At 43.4% G+C, this 23,020-nt stretch overlaps 1 protein-coding gene across 1 annotated transcript; it reads right to left on the bottom strand.

Annotated features, from left to right (window-relative positions):
• Window positions 1-27: 27 nt before the first annotated feature.
• LOC130283253 (homeobox protein zampogna-like) lies at window positions 28-3,764 on the bottom strand. Its single transcript, XM_056532478.1, has 2 exons — window positions 3,269-3,764; window positions 28-1,964 (listed from the first exon to the last, which is right to left on the bottom strand). Exons 1-2 carry the CDS (start codon window positions 3,687-3,689, stop codon window positions 1,537-1,539), a joined length of 849 nt encoding a protein of 282 aa, XP_056388453.1. The 5' UTR covers window positions 3,690-3,764; the 3' UTR covers window positions 28-1,536.
• Between the last annotated feature and the right edge of the window lie 19,256 nt (window positions 3,765-23,020).

Below are 23,020 nucleotides of genomic sequence, written 5' to 3'. Positions count from 1 at the left end.
CATGCTGGGAGTTGTAGTTTTGCAAGAGCTGGAGGCACCCTGGTTGGGAAATACTGCCCTAGGGTATAACATGATCATCCCTGGATATAACAATATATCTGAGTATAAAATGTTCATCCCTAGAGAAAACATGAACATCCCTGAACATAAAATACATTAATATCTCTGGGTAAAACATGAGCACCATTAGATATGAAATGCGCAGAACTGTATATGAGAACCCTTGGATATAGCATGGACACCTATTAATAAAATGTGAGCACCTCCCCCCAGTATAACATGGACTTCTATGTACAGGACATGAGCATCCCCCTATATAACACGAATAGCCCTGCATGGAGCAGCTCTGTATATAGACACCCCTGTACTCTGTATATGGACACCCCTGTACTCTGTATATGGACACCCCTGTACTCTGTATATGGACACCCCTGTACTCTGTATATGGACACCCCTGTACTCTGTATATGGACACCCCTGTACTCTGTATATAGACACCCCTGTACTCTGTATATGGACACCCCTGTACTCTGTATATGGACACCCCTGTACTCTGTATATGGACACCCCTGTACTCTGTATATGGACACCCCTGTACTCTGTATATAGACACCCCTGTACTCTGTATATGGACACCCCTGTACTCTGTATATGGACACCCCTGTACTCTGTATATGGACACCCCTGTACTCTGTATATGGACACCCCTGTACTCTGTATATGGACACCCCTGTACTCTGTATATAGACACCCCTGTACTCTGTATATGGACACCCCTGTACTCTGTATATAGACACCCCTGTACTCTGTATATGGACACCCCTGTACTCTGTATATTGACACCCCTGTACTCTGTATATAGACACCCTGTACTCTGTATATGGACACCCCTGTACTCTGTATATTGACACCCCTGTACTCTGTATATAGACACCCCTGTACTCTGTATATAGACACCCCTGTACTCTGTATATGGACACCCCTGTACTCTGTATATGGACACCCCTGTACTCTGTATATAGACACCCCTGTACTCTGTATATGGACACCCCTGTACCCTGAATACAAGGTGGGCACCTCTGTATATAACTTGAGAACCCCTGTATATAATATAGTGTTGAACAGAGGCCTCCTGTATACAGGGGGTACATGCACCCTGTGGTCCTCCACCGTCTACTAACAAACTCCCTCTCCCTCTATCTGTCAGTTGTTGCTGGGAGTTGTAGTTCTATAACATCTAATGGTAGAAATGGTTTGATGCGTATCTGACTCTATCCCCATGTTCTGTCTATAATGGGGTTCATATAGGAGGGAGCAGCAAAGAACCCTCCCAGCTGCCCCCTATATCACTCAGCAGGAAAGTACAACCTATGGAATCCGAGGAAACTGGGACCTGTAGTTCCACGGCAGTAGGGAATAGACATGAAATGCTTGGAGTCCCAGTCTTCTGAAGCTGTGGAAGGGTTAAATAGGAATCTGATGGTGGCTGTGGCTCCTCAGTCTGGTCCTGTGCTGTAATGTCTGCCCCCCTGGGGGTTATATGTGGGGGGACCAGGCGGGCAGCCGGTAGATAAAGGGGTAATACTGGTAAGCCTGGTATATAGAGAGCAGAGATGGGCACATGGCATCCTCTGGGCAGTACTGTCTCTGATCATCCTTTACCAGCACCCTGACTGCCACCTGCTTGGCCGGGCCCTCATGGGGCTTCCCCGCCTGCTGCTTGGCTATGAGCTTCCTCTTGGTCTTGTATCTCCTGTTCTGGAACCAGATCTTGATTTGGGTTTCTGTGAGTTTCAGGGCTGCAGCCAGGTCCGCCCGCTCCGGTCCAGACAGGTATCTCTGCAGACTGAACCTCCTCTCCAGCTCATACACCTGGGCATGAGAGAAGGCGGCCCGAGTCCTCTTCTTACCGGACCTCGGGTCATCCTCCAGCCGGTCAGACACACACAGCTCCGGGCAGTCCCCTACAGAGTCAAGGGGCATCGGATAGTTACATGGAAGAACAAAGGGAAATAGATACAAGGTAAAAAGATAGATGGATAGATAGATAGATAGATATGAGATGGATAGATAGATAGATATTAGATAGATAGATATGAGATAGATAGATAGATAGATATGAGATAGATAGATAGATAGATAGATATGAGATAGATATGAGATAGATAGATAGATAGATAGATAGATATGAGATAGATAGATAGATGGATAGATAGATAGATAGATAGATAGATAAATATGAGATGGATAGATAGATAGATAGATAGATAGATAGATAGATAGATAGATAGATAGATATGGGATAGATAGATATGAGATAGATACATAGATAGATATGAGATAGATAGATATGAGATAGATGGATAGATAGATAGATATGAGATAGATACATAGATAGATATGAGATAGATAGATAGATAGATATGAGATAGATATGAGATAGATAGATATGAGATAGATATGAGATAGATAGATATGAGATAGATAGATATGAGATAGATAATATGTAGGTAATTAGATAGAATAGATAAGACAGAGATATATGTGATGCGTAAATGGATAAATAAATATGAGCTAGAATTGTTGAATTGCCTAATATCTGATTGTATTCTACCTACATTCCTAATTTAGAATTTTTGTTAATTATATCTATTTATTATTAATTTACTTATTTATCTCTTTACTTCATATGTAGCCATGTATCGATCTATTTATCTATCTATCTATACATCTATCTATAATCTATCTATCTATCTATAATCTATATATCTATAATCTATCTATAATCTATCTATCTATCTATAATCTATATATCTATAATCTATCTATAATCTATCTATCTATCTATCTATCTTTCTCTTATCTATCACATTCGTTTGCTCTTAGTTTTCACTAATCCACGTTGAACAAATACATCATTTTGACCTATATGTGTCCGATACTAGAAGTTCTCATCATCATATTAGTCGCATTGGTCACTGACTCGGCTGAGTCTTCGATTCCATCTGACTAGGGGGTATGAGTTACATATACAGTATATATATATATATATATATATATATATATATATATATATACAATCTATGGTCACATAGAACATTTCTCTTACTATGTATCTATTGATATAATGTACAGGAGATCGCAGAATGTTCTGTTCCCTGATGAATCCAGTAATAACGATATATTTGACACATTGTAACAATATCGGACATATTCTCGGACGGTTCTCTGTTTCTATACAATGCAGTACATAGAGGACAATACGCACCGTCTGACTGCGGCTCTTGGTCGCTGTACCATCGCGATTCCCCCCGGCTCTGCCTGCCCTGCTCCGGGCTGGGTGTCCGCCTTTTATCGCTCGGAGTCTCGGCAGCCGATAAGTCGGGCGATGCAGTCGGGCAGCGGTGTTCTGTGTCAGTCTCTGCCTTGGGCTGCCCCGGATCACCGGAGTCTGAGCTTCTGTCTTTGCTACAATCAGTGCAGCCCATGTTTAATATATCCCGGATTGTGAACGATGTGGGGTGGACGCTCCTGTGCGACATGGTCGGGCATTCATTCACCCAGCAGCCGATGCTTGTACGATCCGAAACGTGCCTGGAGCAGGAGGTGACTGGTGCAGAAGCCGAGCACAGACAGATCCCCTCCCCTGCAGGCAGATGTGTAATGTAATGCTGGGCTGGGACTCCCATAGCAGGAAGCCAGTCCTTTACACTGCTCCAGTCCCTGCAAGGAGGCAGGCAGGGCTTATAGTGGGGGGGCTCCTCCTCATCTGCTGCCCCCACATCCCAAACCAGAGCTAGAATCTAAACATTTCACCATAGGATCCCAATGTGTCCCTATGACAGTGATCAGGTGGGGCCTTAAAACTCTTTATAATATGTAAAAAAAAGAGTATTTTATTTATTTATTTATATGTAATTTACATGGACTGGCCCACCAGGGAACCCCCCAATGGGTCCTATCTCTGATCCAGTAGCCAGAACCAATTGGGAGGTCAGCCCCACTTGGTGTTAACTTTTGGGGCCAAGGGTAGTTTCTTAATCATGGTGTCTCCAGCTGTTGCAAAATTACAACTCCCAGCATGCCCAGACAGAGTATCAGAGCATGCTGGGAGTTGTAGTTTTGCAAGAGCTGGACGCCTACTGGTTGGGAAACACTAAACTATGGTGATATCAAAGCTGGGTCTTCAGTGTTTCGCAACCACTGTGCATCCAGCTGTTGCAAAACTACAACTCCCAGCATGCCCGGACAGCCTTCGGCTGTCCGGGCATGCTGGGAGTTGTAGTTTTGCAACAGCTGGATGCTCGGTAATTGCGAAACACAGGTCTGTTTATGACTGATGGATTTACAATATAACCTTTTAGACTAGAGATGAGCGAATTTACTGTAAATTCGATTCGTCACGGACTTCTCGGCTCGGCAGTTGATGACTTATCCTGCGTAAATTAGTTCAGCTTTCAGGTGCTCCGGTGGGCTGGAAAAGGTGGATACATTCCTAGGACTGTATCCACCTTTTCCAGCCAACGGGAGCACCTGAAAGCTGAAGTAATTTATGCAGGATAAGCCATCAACCGCCGAGCCGAGAAGTTCGTGACGAATCGAATTTACTGTAAATTCGCTCATCTCTATTTTAGACCAGTGGTCTCCAACCTGCGGACCTCCAGATGTTGCAAAACTACAACTCCCAGCATGCCCGGCCAGCCGTTGGCTGTCCGGGCATGCTGGGAGTTGTAGTTTTGCAACATCTGGAGGTCCGCAGGTTGAAGACCACTGTTTTAGACCTTACTGATAACATGTTCTGTAAATAAAAAGAGGGGCTCAGAAACCATCTTCCTTGGTGGTCCAAAGAAACCTCAGTCCAACAATTAATGAAACATTGATCCAGGGCTCAGGTCCTGCAGGAACGCGTGGGAACTGAGTTCCTGTACTTTTTCCACAGTAGGAACACAGTTCCCATTAGCAGTAGTTCTGCAGGACCAGCCCTTGAGTGGAAATCTTGGGCTAGTTCCTGCACTTTTTTCCCCCAGGACTTGACCCCTGCACTGATCTATATATCTATATCTCCATCATTCCTGGTCTGTAATAAAGACAGATAATATTATGTCCATCGGTGACCATACATATAGGGTATGTCCATAGGTGACCATAGATATAGGGTATGTCCATAGGTGACCATAGATATGGAGTATGTCCATAGGTGACATAGATATAGGGTATGTCCATAGGTGACCATAGATATGGAGTATGTCCATAGGTGACATAGATATAGGGTATGTCCATAGGTGACCATAGATATGGAGTATGTCCATAGGTGACATAGATATAGGGTATGTCCATAGGTGACCATACATATAGGGTATGTCCATAGGTGACATAGATATAGGGTATGTCCATAGGTGACCATAGATATGGAGTATGTCCATAGGTGACATAGATATAGGGTATGTCCATAGGTGACCATAGATATGGAGTATGTCCATAGGTGACCATACATATAGGGTATGTTAATAGGTGACCATACATATAGGGTATGTCCATAGGTGACCATAGATATGGAGTATGTCCATAGGTGACCATAGATATGGAGTATGTCCATAGGTGACCATAGATATGGAGTATGTCCATAGGTGACCATAGATATGGAGTATGTCCATAGGTGACCATAGATATGGAGTATGTCCATAGGTGACCATACATATAGGGTATGTTAATAGGTAACCATACATATAGGGTATGTCCATAGGTGACCATAGATATGGAGTATGTCCATAGGTGACCATAGATATGGAGTATGTCCATAGGTGACCATAGATATAGGGTACTCCAGTGGACAGTTGTCAGGGACTGGTTATCTTTGAGGCATACAAAAAAACCATGTGATCCATAGTCCTGCACCATAGTCACCTTCAGCTTTCTTATCATCATAGGTGATAGAGTGTTTCCCAACCAGGGGGTGTCCAGCTCTAGAAAAACTACAACTCCCAGCATGCTCCAAATCTGATCAAGTATAGGTCAGTCCCATTTGGGGTTGACTTTTGGAGGCAACCACTAACCACACGGGTTATGAGTGTTTCCCAACCAGGGTGCCTCCAGCTGTTGCAAAACTACAACTCCCGGCATGGCCGGACAGCCTTTGGCTGTGCGGGCATGCTGGGAGTTATAGTTTTGCAACACTACCATAGACATTAGATAAGCTGCTAATTCTATGGAGGTCCACTGATCAGAATCTAGAGGGGAGAACAGCTACAAAGAGCATCACTTTCTGCCCTTCAATGTAACTGTGTAATGCATCCTTTTTCCACTTTCTCTGTGGTGGCGCTGTTGGGGAGTTGAACAGTTGCTACAAGATTCTACCACTAAATACAGCGGAACCATTGGGAATGTCATCTGCAGAAGACCATGTGCCAAGGTTACAGGAGAGACCCTCCTTAGAAAAAGGGATTGTCCAAAGTGAACAACCTCTGTACGCCTATGACATATATACCAAGTAATAGAAAAAAGGGGCACATGGCTATGGTTTATAGGACAGGGTCATTGCTGGGTAGCTACTGAGGCAGGACTGGTGAAATAATTTTTGCCACCCTAGGCAAAAGCTAATTTTATCACCCCCTTGACTCCTCCCATTGACACGCCCCACCTTACTACTGGGGTGACACATTGTAACAAACCTCCTCCTCATGTAATCACCTTACTAATGGGGTGACACATTGTAACAAACCTCCTCCTCATGTAATCACCTTACTAATGGGGTGACACATTGTAACAAACCTCCTCCTCATGTATTCACCTTAATACTGGGGTGACACATTGTAACAAACCTCCTCCTTATGTAATCTCCTTACTACTGGGGTGCCACATTGTAACAAACCTCCTCCTCATGTAATCTCCTTACTACTGGGGTGACACATTGTAACAAACCTCCTCCTTATGTAATCTCCTTACTACTGGGGTGACACATTGTAACAAACCTCCTCCTCATGTAATCTCCTTACTACTGGGGTGACACATTGTAACAAACCTTCTCCTCGTGTAATCTCCTTACTACTGGGGTGACACATTGTAACAAACCCCCTCCTCATGTCATCTCCTTACTACTGGGGTGACACACTGTAACAAACCTCCTCCTCATGTAATCTCCTTACTACTGCTGAGACACACTGTAACAAACCTTCTCCTCATGTAATCTCCTTACTACTGGGATGACACACTGTAACAAACCTTCTCCTCATGTAATCTCCTTACTACTGCGGTGACACACTGTAACAAACCTCCTCCTCATGTAATCTCCTTACTACTGGGGTGACACACTGTAACAAACCTCCTCCTCATATAATCTCCTTACTACTGGGGTGACACACTGTAACAAACATCCTCCTCATGTAATTACCTTACTACTGGGATGACACAATGTAACAAACCTCCTCCTCATATAATCTCCTTACTCATGACACACTGTAAAAAAAACCTTCTCATGTAATTTCCTTACTACTGGGATGACACACTGTAACAAACCTCCTTCTTATGTAATCTCCTTACTACTGGGGTAACACACTGTAACAAACCTCCTCCTCATGTAATTACCTTACTACTGGGGTGACACATTGTAACAAACCTCCTCCTCATGTAATCACCTTACTATTGGGGTGACACACTGTAAAAAACCTTCTCCTCATGTAATCTCCTTACTACTGGGATGACACACTGTAACAAACCTCCTTCTCATGTAATCTCCTTACTACTGGGGTAACACACTGTAACAAACCTCCTCCTCATGTAATTACCTTACTACTGGGGTGACACACTGTAACAAACCTCCTCCTCATGTAATCTCCTTACTACTGGGATGACACATTGTAACAAACCTCCTCCTCATGTAATTACCTTACTACTGGGATGACACACTGTAACAAACCTCGTCATCATCTAATCACCATACTACTGGGGTGACACACTGTAACAAACCTCCTCCTTATATAATCTCCTTACTACTGACTGGGATGACACATTGTAACAAACCTCCTCCCCATGTAATCTCCTTAATACTAGGGTGACATCTTTGCGGCTGTTAGGACCTGGAGAAATAAGTCTCTTGCGGAGGGCAGAACGGCACCCCCATCAAGAGGGCGCTCTAGGCGGCTGCCTATTTTGCCTATAGGTGGAGTTGGCCCTGTACTGAGGCATGTGCATGTCAGGATAAATACAGGGTTAGGGCAGCAATTGGAATCTTTTACCTGGGTGAAGGAAAATTTAGCTCTGACATAAAAAAATTAAACATTTCTGGCATATCTACAGAATCTGTACATTTATGGGATATCTACAGAATCTGGACATTTATGGGATATCTACAGAATCTGGACATTTCTGGGATATCTACAGAATCTGGACATTTATGGGATATCTACAGAATCTGGACATTTCTGGGATATCTACAGAATCTGGACACTTATGGGATATCTACAGAATCTGGACATTTATGGGATATCTACAGAATCTAGACATTTATGGGATATCTACAGAATCTGGACATTTATGGGATATCTACAGAATCTAGACATTTATGGGATATCTACAGAATCTGGACATTTATGGGATATCTACAGAATCTGGACATTTATGGGATATCTACAGAATCTGGACATTTCTGGGATATCTACAGAATCTGGACATTTCTGGGATATCTACAGAATCTGGACATTTATGGGATATCTACAGAATCTGAACATTTATGGGATATCTACAGAATCTGGACATTTATGGGATATCTACAGAATCTGGACATTTATGGGATATCTACAGAATCTAGACATTTATGGGATATCTACAGAATCTAGACATTTATGGGATATCTACAGAATCTAGACATTTATGGGATATCTACAGAATCTGGACATTTATGGGATATCTACAGAATCTGAACATTTATGGGATATCTACAGAATCTGAACCTTTATGGGATATCTACAGAATCTGGACATTTACGGGATATCTACAGAATCTGGACATTTATGGGATATCTACAGAATCTGAACATTTATGGGATATCTACAGAATCTGAACATTTATGGGATATCTACAGAATCTGGACATTTATGGGATATCTACAGAATCTGGACATTTATGGGATATCTACAGAATCTAGACATTTATGGGATATCTACAGAATCTGGACATTTCTGGCATATCTACAGAATCTGAACATTTATGGGAAATTTACAGAATCTGAACATTTATGGGATATCTACAGAATCTGGACATTTATGGGATATCTACAGAATCTGGACATTTATGGGATATCTACAGAATCTGGACATTTATGGGATATCTACAGAATCTGGACATTTATGGGATATCTACAGAATCTGGACATTTATGGGATATCTACAGAATCTGGACATTTATGGGATACCTACAGAATCTGGACATTTATGGGATATCTACAGAATCTGGCCATTTATGGGATATCTACAGAATCTGGACATTTATGGGATATCTACAGAATCTGGACATTTATGGGATATCTACAGAATCTGGACATTTATGGGATATCTACAGAATCTGAACATTTATGGGATATCTACAGAATCTGGACATTTATGGGATATCTACAGAATCTAGACATTTATGGGATATCTACAGAATCTGGACATTTATGGGATATCTACAGAATCTGGACATTTATGGGATATCTACAGAATCTGAACATTTATGGGATATCTACAGAATCTGAACATTTATGGGATATCTACAGAATCTGGACATTTATGGGATATCTACAGAATCTGAACACTTATGGGATATCTACAGAATCTGGACATTTATGGGATATCTACAGAATCTGGACATTTATGGGATATCTACAGAATCTGGACATTTATGGGATATCTACAGAATCTAGACATTTATGGGATATCTACAGAATCTGGACATTTATGGGATATCTACAGAATCTGGACATTTATGGGATATCTACAGAATCTAGACATTTATGGGATATCTACAGAATCTAGACATTTATGGGATATCTACAGAATCTGGACATTTATGGGATATCTACAGAATCTGGACATTTATGGGATATCTACAGAATCTGGACATTTATGGGATATCTACAGAATCTGGACATTTATGGGATATCTACAGAATCTGAACATTTATGGGATATCTACAGAATCTGGACATTTATGGGATATCTACAGAATCTGGACATTTATGGGATATCTACAGAATCTAGACATTTATGGGATATCTACAGAATCTAGACATTTATGGGATATCTACAGAATCTAGACATTTATGGGATATCTACAGAATCTGGACATTTATGGGATATCTACAGAATCTGAACATTTATGGGATATCTACAGAATCTGAACCTTTATGGGATATCTACAGAATCTGGACATTTACGGGATATCTACAGAATCTGGACATTTATGGGATATCTACAGAATCTGAACATTTATGGGATATCTACAGAATCTGGACATTTATGGGATATCTACAGAATCTGAACATTTATGGGATATCTACAGAATCTGGACATTTACGGGATATCTACAGAATCTGGACATTTACGGGATATCTACAGAATCTGGACATTTATGGGATATCTACAGAATCTGGACATTTATGGGATATCTACAGAATCTGAACATTTATGGGATATCTACAGAATCTGAACATTTATGGGATATCTACAGAATCTGGACATTTATGGGATATCTACAGAATCTGGACATTTATGGGATATCTACAGAATCTGGACATTTCTGGCATATCTACAGAATCTGAACATTTATGGGATATCTACAGAATCTGAACATTTATGGGATATCTACAGAATCTGGACATTTATGGGATATCTACAGAATCTGGACATTTATGGGATATCTACAGAATCTGGACATTTATGGGATATCTACAGAATCTGAACATTTATGGGATATCTACAGAATCTGGACATTTCTGGCATATCTACAGAATCTGAACATTTATGGGATATCTACAGAATCTGGACATTTATGGGATATCTACAGAATCTGGACATTTACGGGATATCTACAGAATCTGGACATTTATGGGATATCTACAGAATCTGAACATTTATGGGATATCTACAGAATCTGGACATTTATGGGATATCTACAGAATCTGGACATTTATGGGATATCTACAGAATCTGGACATTTATGGGATATCTACAGAATCTGGACATTTATGGGATATCTACAGAATCTGGACATTTATGGGATATCTACAGAATCTGGACACTTATGGGATATCTACAGAATCTGGACATTTATGGGATATCTACAGAATCTGAACATTTATGGGATATCTACAGAATCTGGACATTTATGGGATATCTACAGAATCTGGACATTTATGGGATATCTACAGAATCTGAACATTTACGGGATATCTACAGAATCTGGACATTTATGGGATATCTACAGAATCTGGACATTTATGGGATATCTACAGAATCTGGACATTTTATCTACAGCACATATGCGACAATTGTCTAAAAGATGTGGTTCCCAGCTGTGGGACTTGTACCTATCACAAGATCATAGTGACCCCATCTCTCACTGCTGAGCGGTTTGTTTTACATATTTTGCAACCAAAGGCCAGAAGGGACCAGAAAATGTCATCTAGCCCCCTAAATGCTATAGTGCAATTGACCTCAGCATGTAGTTGGTTAAAGGGCTGGTATTAGAGTTATCTCTGATCCCTGCTGTTGGCAATGGGCATAACCTACAGTTATCATCCAATATTCTCTATGTATGGAGCAGGATCAGCTATTAAATCTGCTCCATGCTCCTGGCTAGAGATGAGCGAACTTAATTCGATTCGTCACGAACTTCTCGGCTCGGCAGTTGATGACTTTTCCTGTATAAATTAGTTCAGCTTTCTGGTGCTCCGGTGGGCTGGAAAAGGTGAATACAGTCCTAGGAGACTCTTTCCTAGGACTGTATTCACCTTTTCCAGCCCACCGGAGCACCCGAAGGCTGAACTAATTTATACAGGAAAAGTCATCAACTGCCGAGCCGAGAAGTTCGTGACGAATCAAATTTACTGTAAGTTCGCTCATCTCTACTCCTGGCATCAAATATTGGAAAGAAATTCACTAAATTCTCTAAGCATATGCCAATAGAGTTTGTATGAACATGCTTGGCTGGGATAGGAGACTGCAGCTCCATGATCTAAACCTTCTATGGACTAGGAAAATGTTCATTTTTCCACTTTTGTTTTTTAATCCCCGCTCTCTAAGGCCCCTTCACATATATCCGGCAATCTGGCTGCGCTTCCCTATGGTCCTGTAGAAACAGTGTCGGAAGAAAATGGATGATAGAACTGATCACAGTCATCCAGTGCCTCAACTTGGACACCAGATGGTTGGACACTTCGGACGGGGGGGGGACCCATCTTTCTGTGTTCCCTTGCCCAAATGATGAGCGCTGGATCCTAGACAACTGATGCCACTTTATGATCAGTTGGGGCCATAACTATTTGTTCTATCAATGAACCCATATGAGGCTTGTTTTGTGCAGGACCAATTGTGCTTTTTAATGTCCTCTTTCATTTTACCCAAAAAATGGAAAGCAAAAGGAAATGAATAAAAGAATACAATTTCTGGGATGAAATTGAAAAAAGGAAACCAAAACAAAATACAAGTCTTCAAAACTCATATATATATATATATATATATATATATATATATACATATATATATATATATATATATATAAAATATATATATATATATTTTTTTGTTTGTTTTGCATTTTGTACTTTTATTGATAGCGTTCACCATGCAGGCTATATAACACTACATTTTAATAGTACAGACATTTCTGTGCGTGAACTTTTTAATAAAAAAAAAAAAAAGGGGGGGGGAAATAGGGAATGTTTTGAATTTTTTATGGATTTTTAAAAAAATACATTAGCATATGAAACCACTGGAACAGCATTATAGGTGTAATGACAAGCTTCCTTACCATGTCTTGTAGGGTTGTTTTAGTTATCCAAAATGGCGGAAATAATAGTTTTATTAATGCATGCGCTGTATGCAACTTAGCCCCAAGTAGGCATCAGGGCAAGGAGATGGTAGTCACTGTCCTTGCCCTGTAATCACACTCTGCAGGTGTATGTCACTTGCTATCAGGACGTAGAAGCCTCTTTACCTGTCAATTACACCTACAGAGTGTGATTACAGGGCAAGGACAGTGATTAGTGGTGCCCGGCCAGAGCTCCTTACATGACAGTGCGCTCAGCCTATCACCGGCCAAGGCGGGACATCGCTGTGATATTTAAGAGAAGCAGGAAAATAATCGGCAACTCACCGCAACCAGCTGAATAAATCTTCTTTTATTTCATACTCACAAATATGTTACATGGGAAGAGGGTAGTGGGGGGACACAGGATGGCGACCAAGCTCCGTTTCGCACGGTGATCGTGCTTCCTCCGGCCATGATGTTATCTACCTTATATACCTTATATAAACATGACAGGTACACTTTAACGTGGCTGCTTTATTTTACTGCTAAGTGGATCAGTGTCGGAATCGCTGAGCCCGTCTCCTGCCTCAATGGTACCAGGTGGACTCTGGTGAGACACGGATTGTATTCATCTGTCACTCCCTAAGTGGATGGAAGTGGCAGCTCGGAGATATACTGGGGGGGGGGGACCTGGTGTAACAGGCTCTGCGCACAGTGGGTACGGATCAGTCTGTTATTCCTGCATTCAGAAGAACATAGAAGGAAGCCTGGGTGGTCTTCTCCCACATGAATGTATCTTTAGAGACTCTAACCCTGTAGAACATTAGTATGGAGAGCTCTTGTCTAAATAACCTGATCATGCTGAGCCTAATCGAGGGCTTGTTCAAAGCATATGTCTACTGTGTGTGTATACTGTGTGTATACTGTGTATGTATACTGTGTGTGTATACTGTGTGTATACTGTGTGTGTACTGTGTATGTCTACTGTGTGTGTACTGTGTATGTATACTGTGTGTATACTGTGTGTGTATACTGTGTGTGTACTGTGTATGTCTACTGTGTGTATACTGTGTATGTATACTGTGTGTGTACTGTGTGTGTATACTGTGTATGTATACTGTGTGTGTATACTGTGTATGTATACTGTGTGTGTATACTGTGTGTGTATACTGTGTGTGTATACTGTGTATGTATACTGTGTGTGTATACTGTGTGTGTATACTGTGTATGTATACTGTGTATGTATACTGTGTGTGTATACTGTGTATGTATACTGTGTGTGTATACTGTGTGTATACTGTGTATGTATACTGTGTGTGTATACTGTGTGTATACTGTGTATGTCTACTGTGTGTATACTGTGTGTGTATACTGTGTGTGTATACTGTGTATGTATACTGTGTGTGTATACTGTGTGTGTATACTGTGTGTATACTGTGTATGTATACTGTGTGTGTATACTGTGTGTATACTGTGTATGTCTACTGTGTGTATACTGTGTGTGTGTACTGTGTATGTCTACTGTGTGTGTACTGTGTATGTCTACTGTGTGTATACTGTGTGTGTATACTGTGTGTGTATACTGTGTGTGTACTGTGTATGTCTACTGTGTGTATACTGTGTGTGTATACTGTGTATTTATACTGTGTATGTATACTGTGCATGTATACTGTGTGTGTCTACTGTGTGTGTATACTGTGTGTATACTGTGTATGTATACTGTGTGTATACTGTGTGTGTCTACTGTGTATGTATACTGTGTGTATACTGTGTATGTATACTGTGTGTGTATACTGTGTGTATACTGTGTGTGTCTACTGTGTATGTATACTGTGTGTATACTGTGTGTATACTGTGTATGTATACTGTGTGTGTATACTGTGTATGTATACTGTGTGTGTATACTTTGTGTATACTGTGTGTGTATACTGTGTGTATACTGTGTGTGTCTACTGTGTATGTATACTGTGTGTATACTGTGTGTGTCTACTGTGTGTGTCTACTGTGTATGTATACTGTGTGTGTCTACTGTGTATGTATACTGTGTATGTATACTGTATGTGTATACTGTGTATGTATACTGTGTATGTATACTGTGTATGTATACTGTGTGTGTCTACTGTGTATGTATACTGTGTATGTATACTGTATGTGTATACTGTATGTGTATACTGTGTGTATACTGTGTGTGTCTACTGTGTGTGTCTACTGTGTATGTATACTGTGTGTATACTGTGTATGTATACTGTGTGTGTATACTGTGTGTGTATACTGTGTGTGTATACTGTGTATGTATACTGTGTGTGTATACTGTGTGTATACTGTGTATGTCTACTGTGTGTGTCTACTGTGTGTGCATACTGTGTGTGTATACTGTGTGTGTATACTGTGTGTGTATACCAGTGTTTCCAAACCTTTTGGTCGGGGCACACCTCGGAAATTTTTTTTTCCACAGGGCACCGCTACCGAGGTTGACGAGCAGGAAAAAAAAAAAAGGAAAAACGGTTAAAAACGCAATGCACTATATCTATTTATCAGTGGGTATGTAGTTTAAAGTGCTGCTTTATACAGCAACTCACCAATGACGTCTTCTCTAATTTGCATCATTGCCTTCTCTTCTCCATTTGGGTGACATAGGGGTGCAGAAGAGTGTACATGGGTGACACGGGTGTAGAGGAGTGTACATGGGTGACAGGGGTGTAGAGGAGCATACATGGGTGAAAGGGGTGTAGAGGAATGTACAGAGGGGTGTAGAGGAGCATACATGGGTGACAGGGGTGTAGAGGAGTGTACAGAGTGGTGTTGAGGAGTGTACAAAGGGGTGTAGAGGAGCGTACATTGGTGACAGGGGTATAGGGGAGTGGACAGAGGGGTGTACAGGAGTGGACAGATGGGTGTAGAGGAGTGGACAGAGAGGTGTAGAGGAGTGGACAGAGGGGTGTAGATGAGTGTACATGGGTGACAGATGGGTGTACATGGGTGACAGAGGGGTCTAGAGGAGTGTACATGGGTGACAGAGGGGTGTAGAGGAGTGTACATGGGTGACAGAGGGGTGTAGAGGAGTGTACAAGGGTGATAGTCTCACTGCTGCTCTTACAGTAAATAACCCCCTTCTGTGCTGGTGTAGAAACCCTTTAGACGTAGAAGATGCCCCCTTGTTATAAATACAGTCCTGGGTATGAAAAGATCATGGAAGAGATCTCTGTACTGCCCCCTATGGTGGCCCAGTACAGGCAGTGTTACCACGTACCCTTGCTGCCCTGTCCAGCAGCCTCCCTTCAGTGTCCTAGGGGCCCCTTGTACTTGTTTCCCCCCGTATAAATGTTTTGCTATATATTATAATATATAATGTGTTGTCGCTATAAGAAATGTACCATGTGATTGTTACCCAGGAGGTACCAGTGACCAGGTGATCCCAGGGGTGACCTATGGGCTCCCTGCTAGTTTCCCTGGGTGGAGCTAGCTCACTCTCTTTGAGCTCTGCTCTTCTGCTAAGCTGAGGTCCAGTGCAGTCGTGCCTAGTCTGTGTGCCCAGAGTCATTGGAGGCCTCAAATCAGGTCCTGCAGCCACAGTCAATTGCAAGTAAGCCACAGTCATAGCTTTGTCAGTCGTCAGTCCCTGTCAGCAACTGTCAAGTCAGCGTGGCCTGCATCAACATTTGGCCCCTGGCTGGACTGTATAGACTTTACCATCTGTCTACCCTCAGTAAAGCTACCGTTATCCGTAACTTGGCGTTGGAGTCATTATTGCCCCCGTGCCTAGCCCAGGATCCAGCGGTATACCTTTGGGTGGCATCGAGGATAAACCACGCCCTGGCGTCAAGAATACAAGGGGTTAATTCCATCTGCCCCTAGGGCAACAAAATCTGCCCTGCACCACACACCCCGCCACCACAACTTTGGCTTCACAAACAGTATACGGGTTGCGCCTTATGCCACTAGTACTCCCCCCTAGTCTGAAGTGTGTTCAATATTGTCTGCAAAAAAAAAAATGCGAATAAAGTTTGTGCCAGAAAGGGTATGGGACTTTGTCAGAGGAAAGTGTTTTACTCGTGGCGCTTGTGAAATAGAGGGGGAGGTGAAGAAAAGACTGTTATTTGCCATTGTGGATTGTAGAGAGTCGATACCTGAAATTGTTAACGTGGTCCGGTGTTTCCCGAGCGCGCAAGCAGTCGCAGCTCCGCCCTGTCAGTCCCAGAGGTGACGCCTCTTCAGCACAGAGAGGAGGAACCAAAGAGCCGCCCTGTGTTGCACAGGGGAAGACTTTGCCGACCGGACCAAAACAGGAAGTTAACTTGGCGCAGCCATATTGGAGGTTCCGATTGCTGCGTCCGCCTCGCATCAAGCACCCGCTGCAGCGCAGACTCTGCAAACACCAACGAATGTCAGTATTAAGTCTCCGGTGTCAGTACCTGTTATCATTAACCCAATAGTGCGTGCAAGTCTGGTCGCAAGACTATTTACAACAGGGTGCCTGCAAAATAGAGGGGGAGCATCCATTACAGTATCCCCATTAGCCAAGTCCAAGCCGCTGCAGCACTTTAGCAATCATCTTAACGGGGAAAGCACCTTGTCTTTTACTCTTTACCTCCTACCAACAGGTGCAATTGCTCACAGGACAACTCCAGGGACCAGCGTTGGAGGAAGTCCGTACCTGGCCAGCCTCTGAGAAGGCGACTGGAGAGCAAATCTTTGAGGGACTGTGCTAGGTATTTGAGTCACACTCTCTGTCAGAGGTATGTCTCCGGCTGTATGAAAGGCAACGTAGCCCTACAGAATGCCGTAGAGACTATCCAAAAATTAGATGGTATAACTCCCAAGCAGGGCAACAAGGTGTTAATGGACAGATTTATTGATGGGGCTCATAATAAGTGGGACAAAGCCCAGCTGAGAATGTTAGTAGTCCAAAACCCCAACATGTCATTCACCGCTTTCAAAAGACTTGCTATTCAAGTGATTGAGTCCAGGACTGAGTTAGAGAAAGTTTGTACACGCATTCAAGAGCCACTAGGGGCGGTAGCCAGACCTATACCACCACCGTCCCCAGCCCCCGCCTCTGTGTCCTCTACTTTGCCAGCGACTGCAGCCTCAGATTTACGGAGTGTTAGGCAGGACATTGAACAACTGACTAAGGCTGTGAAGGAACTTGCCACACGGGCTGCTCTAACTGACCGTAAACCGTCCCTGCCTAGAGAACCTGCCCCTGCTCCTGCTCCCCGCAATTTCAATTACCGCAATCCTCTGCCCTATAGACCCTCGGTGACTCAAAGACCCTTTTGCACTTATTGTAATAAGTCAGGACATTGAAAAATGCAGTGCTGGGATTTAAATGATTTCCCCTGGGGTCAGGAAAACAGTCACCATGTCCAAACCCCGAATGACCTCAGTCAGGACTCTCACTTTATGTCACCTCCTGCCCCTATGTAAAAATTGTTGTAGAAGGTGTACTGTTGGAGGCGTTGATAGATACAGGGTCGCAAGTGTCTACTATACCTAAAAGTGTTTTCTATCAGCATTGGGATCTTAGTTTAATGTGTGAGTATGATGATGTTAACTTCCGAGTAGTAGCGGGTAATGGGCAACCAATCCAGACATGGATACTGAGAGCCAACCATTCAGTTGGGAAAGCATGTACTTACCGGGCAGGGAGTGATTGTAACTAATGTGACAGATAAGGGGTCTGCTGAATTTATATTGGGGGATGAACATTATGAAATTGTTTTGCTGAAATATTAGATGCCTTGCATGCCTCTCTTCATAATCTATCACCTTCAGGCCAGGGCTGCACAGCACAACTTGTAAGTTCTATAGGCGCAGCAGAAGTTTGCCAACAAGCGAGTTCAAGACATTAGGTCGGTGACCTTACAACCCAACACGGAGACCATCATCTGGTGTCGTGCACTTCCCGGAGGCAAGTATAAGGATTATCAAGCCTTGTTGGAACCCATGCAATTGGAAGATCATCCTCTTGTTCGATCTGCAAGAAACTTTGTCACTGTCACTAACGGGAGGGTCCCGGTGCGGTTAGAAGACACTACCCCAAGGGACCAAGTCAAGAGAATCATCAATGTTGCCAAGAGAGGCTTTCAGCAAGCACCCCACAGACTTCAGGCAGACTTCAATGATTTAGCACCGAATCCTCACAGATGACAGCCCACCTATCAAGAAAAGACACCGTCCGGTCGCACCTGGCATGTATCAGACTGTCAAGAAGATCCTGGTCGACATGAAAGAAGCAGACTTAATCCAGGAAAGTCAGAGCCCTTGGGCGGCGCCACTTGTCCTAGTCAAGAAAAAGGACTGAACCATCCGCTTCTGTGCCGACACAGGAAATTGAACAATGTCACAAACAAGGACGCTTTTCCATTGCCAAGGATCGAGGAGTCACTCCCCACCCTTGGGTCAGCTACTTACTTCTCCACCCTTGACTTAACCAGTGGATATTGGAGAAGACCACCTTTGTGACACCCATGGGACTGTTCAAGTTTTAAAGTATGCCATTTGGGCTATGTAATGCCCCTGCTACATTTCAGCTTCTGATGGAATGGTGACTGGGCCATCTAAATTTTCTAAGTGTCCTATTGTACCTGGACGATGTCATTGTGTATTCCAAGTCCTACAAGGAACACCTTGGCCACCTGTTAGACGTCTTCTAAGTCAAGCATGGGCTGAAGATCAAACCATCAAAGTGTCACTTGCTCAAACCTCAGGTATACTACTTGGGTCATGTTGTCAGTGTAGAAGGAGTCCAGCCCAATACTGAAAAAGTGGAAGTTGTCAAGAACTGGCCAAACCCGCGCACAGTGAAAGATGTCAGGAGCTTCCTGTGGTTTGCCGGCTACTACCGCCGTTTCATTCCCCACTTCGCCCAGATTGCAGAATCCCTCACAGCTCTCTTATGGGGTACGGTGAAGGAGAACTAGAATGGAAGACTTCCTGTTGAATGGGCCGAAGAGCAAGAGACGGCGTTCCGAGCTCTCAAACATCTGCTGTCAGAACCACCCATCTTGGCATATACAGACTACAGTCAGTCATTCCAGCTGTATACTGATGCCAGTTTTGAAGGTCTGGGACCTGTCCTGTCCCAAGTCCAGGAAGGGTAAGAGCGAGTAATTGCCTATGCCAGTAGAAACCTGTGAGGAGCAGAGAAGAACTATGCAAATTACAGCTCATTCAAGTTGGAACTCCTCGCCCTGGTGTGGGCCGTGACCGAAAAGTTCAAAGACTACTTGGCTGTCACGCCATTTACTGTCTACAGGGACAATAACCCATTGGCTCACCTGAACACTACCAAGTTGGGTGCCATCGAGCAGCGCTGGGCTTCAAGATTAGCCAATTATAGTTTCACCATCAAGTACAGAAGCGGCAAGTCAAATGTCAATGCCGACGTACTATCTAGGATGACCCCCAGTGAAGAACCCCCTGTCAAGAACGTGTGGAAAGACGTGGAGATGGCCCCATTCTACCAACGGTTCGTGAACCAGAATGTTGTGACTGCCCTCATGGACGGTGAACCCAGGTCCGAAAAGGCTAAAGAAGACCTATACACCTGGAAGACTCTTCAGGAAGAAAGTTGAGTCATGGGGGATTTGTTCGACTACCTTCTGGCGAAAAAGGTACCAACCCATCTACGCCGGGCCCAGTGTGACTACGAGCTAAAACGTCTGTGGCAACAGAGGAAGCAACTGTTTGTGCACAAAGGATTGTTGTTCCCGAAATTCTTTGGATCCGTTCTCTGGTGATTGACTTCATCAGATTCTGGTCCCCCAAAGAGATGCGTTGATGGTCCTCAATGCATACCATGATCAGTTGGTACACTTTGGTGTCCACAAGTCCGAAGCTACTGTCAGGCGAAGATTCTATTGGATCAAAATGCGGAGCAACATTGAGAAATGTTGCAGTGAATGTGCTGTCTGTAACTTCACCAAGAACGTACGCAAGGACGCAAGAGCACCCCTCCATTCCATCCAGAGTGAAAGGCCTAACCAGTTGGTCATGCTAGACCATGTCAAGTTGTCTCCTACCCGGTTCGATTACACTTATGCTCTCACCATGGTCGATCACTACTCTTAATGGGTTGTCATTGTCACCGTCCAAGATCTCACAGCAAAGACAGTGGCCCAGATGTTCTACTCCAATTGGGTGTCAATTCCATGCCTGCAAGAAACTCCGGACTACTGCTTATCACCCCCAGGGAAACGGGCTTTGTGAGCGCATCAACCAAGTCTTTAACTACAAGTTGCAAGCAGCCTCTGTGTCAAGACAAGAACAGTAGCCCTGACTGCTGCCCGAACTATGGTATATCTATAATAACACAGTCCACTGTTCTACGGGGTACACCACTTTCTACTTGATGATGGGGCGACATAGGCAGATGACTAAAGACCTAACATTTGGGCTCCAAGCCCTGTTCAACAACTCTCCGCAAGCCTCCCTGGAGTGGCTCTCTGACCACCAGAGAAGAAACCAAGGGGCCAAAGAAATTGTCAGCAAGAAGATGGACTAGGCCCAGCAGAGATAACAGGAGGACTATAACCGTCATGCTTCTGCCAAACTACTTCAATTGGGCGATAAAGTCTGGCTGCGGAAGTTTCCAAGGACCCACAAGTTAGACTCTATCTGGGAGACAGAACCATACACGGTGACGGAGATACTCTATCCGGAATCTGATGTATACGAAGTACAAAAGCCTGGGTACAAGCCTCAAGTTGTTCATCAAAACAAATCAAGTTATGTCTGAAAGAAGATCTACCAGTGCTTCCAGCACCACCTCCTCCAGCTGTCAGACCTGCGAGAGAGTATGTTCCAGGCGAGGGAATCCACCCATCCATGGATTTCCCCATGTTTTCTCCAACCCAGTCTGCGTCTCTTCTGTGTCTCACAGCACCAGGGCTGGTTTAACCTACTCTAGTCTCTACACCAGTCCCAGTCTTGTCATCATTGGCTCCGGCCTATACACCAGTCTCTAGAGTACCAACTTCGTCTCCAGCCTCTCCAGTGCGGACACCAGTGACTCTGGGTCCCGCTAGACCTGGACCAATACCCGCTCTTGAATTCGTCGAGGAGGAGTTAGCTGCTGCTTCAGAGGTTCCAAGAGCTCCAAAAGACGCAAGAGGTCCAGATTCCCCCAAAGTGGTGTTGCGTAGGTCCCTACGCAAGGTCAACACAAGGACATATTCCTGCAAGGTACAAAGTTTAGCTCCCAATATAATGTGTAAAGTTATGTACCACACATAGTTAGTCAATACATCATCAAAATAGTCCTCATACATGTAAATATCTAAGTTAGGACTGTAACATAATTTGTAGTCCCAGTCCACAAGTCTTCATTGTATGCATATATATGTCTAATGTTTTCTCTCCTGTCCATGTGTACAGGGTACTCTTCTGGCCAGATGGTTCCCCTGAGATATAGGTAAAAGCACGTATAGAGACAGAGTCTAATATATAAATGTAAAACTGTATAGAATAACAATGTATGTTGAGTTATGGGGAGAAGTGTTGAGAACCGAAGGGCCCCAGCAGCCGAGGGAAGATAGCCTCCGGCAGCTCAATCTGAAACTTATGTGTATTGGTGTCTTAAATGTGTTACTAATGCACTTACAAGGTCCGTTTCCCCCACATGTTTATTGCCATAAAATATTAGAGCCTGTAAGGACATTTACAAGTGCTACATGGACTCGCCCCTGTTTTGATTTTCATAACCAGACCTGTAAATGTCATTTTGCATAATGCCCCAGGAACTGTCACTAGGCCCCCAGTGGCCACATCGGTCATCCGCCCTCCAAGACTGGGCATCGAGGACGACTGTATTTAAGAGGGGGAGTTTGTGGTGTCCCAGTACGGGAGGTGTTACCCTGTATCCTTGCTGCCATGTCCGGCAGCCTCCCTTCAGTGTCCCCTGGACCCCTTGTACTTGTTTCCCACCTGTATATATGTTTTGCTATGTATAATAATATATAATGTGTTGTTGCTTTAAGAAATGTACCATGTAATTGTTACCAGGTGATCCAAGGGGT

Source organism: Hyla sarda, chromosome 7, assembly GCF_029499605.1.
Source record: "Hyla sarda isolate aHylSar1 chromosome 7, aHylSar1.hap1, whole genome shotgun sequence".
In the NCBI taxonomy this organism is placed as follows: Eukaryota; Metazoa; Chordata; class Amphibia; order Anura; family Hylidae; genus Hyla; species Hyla sarda.
Note: the sequence above shows the minus strand (reverse complement) of the source record. Positions and strands in the feature narration are given on the sequence as shown.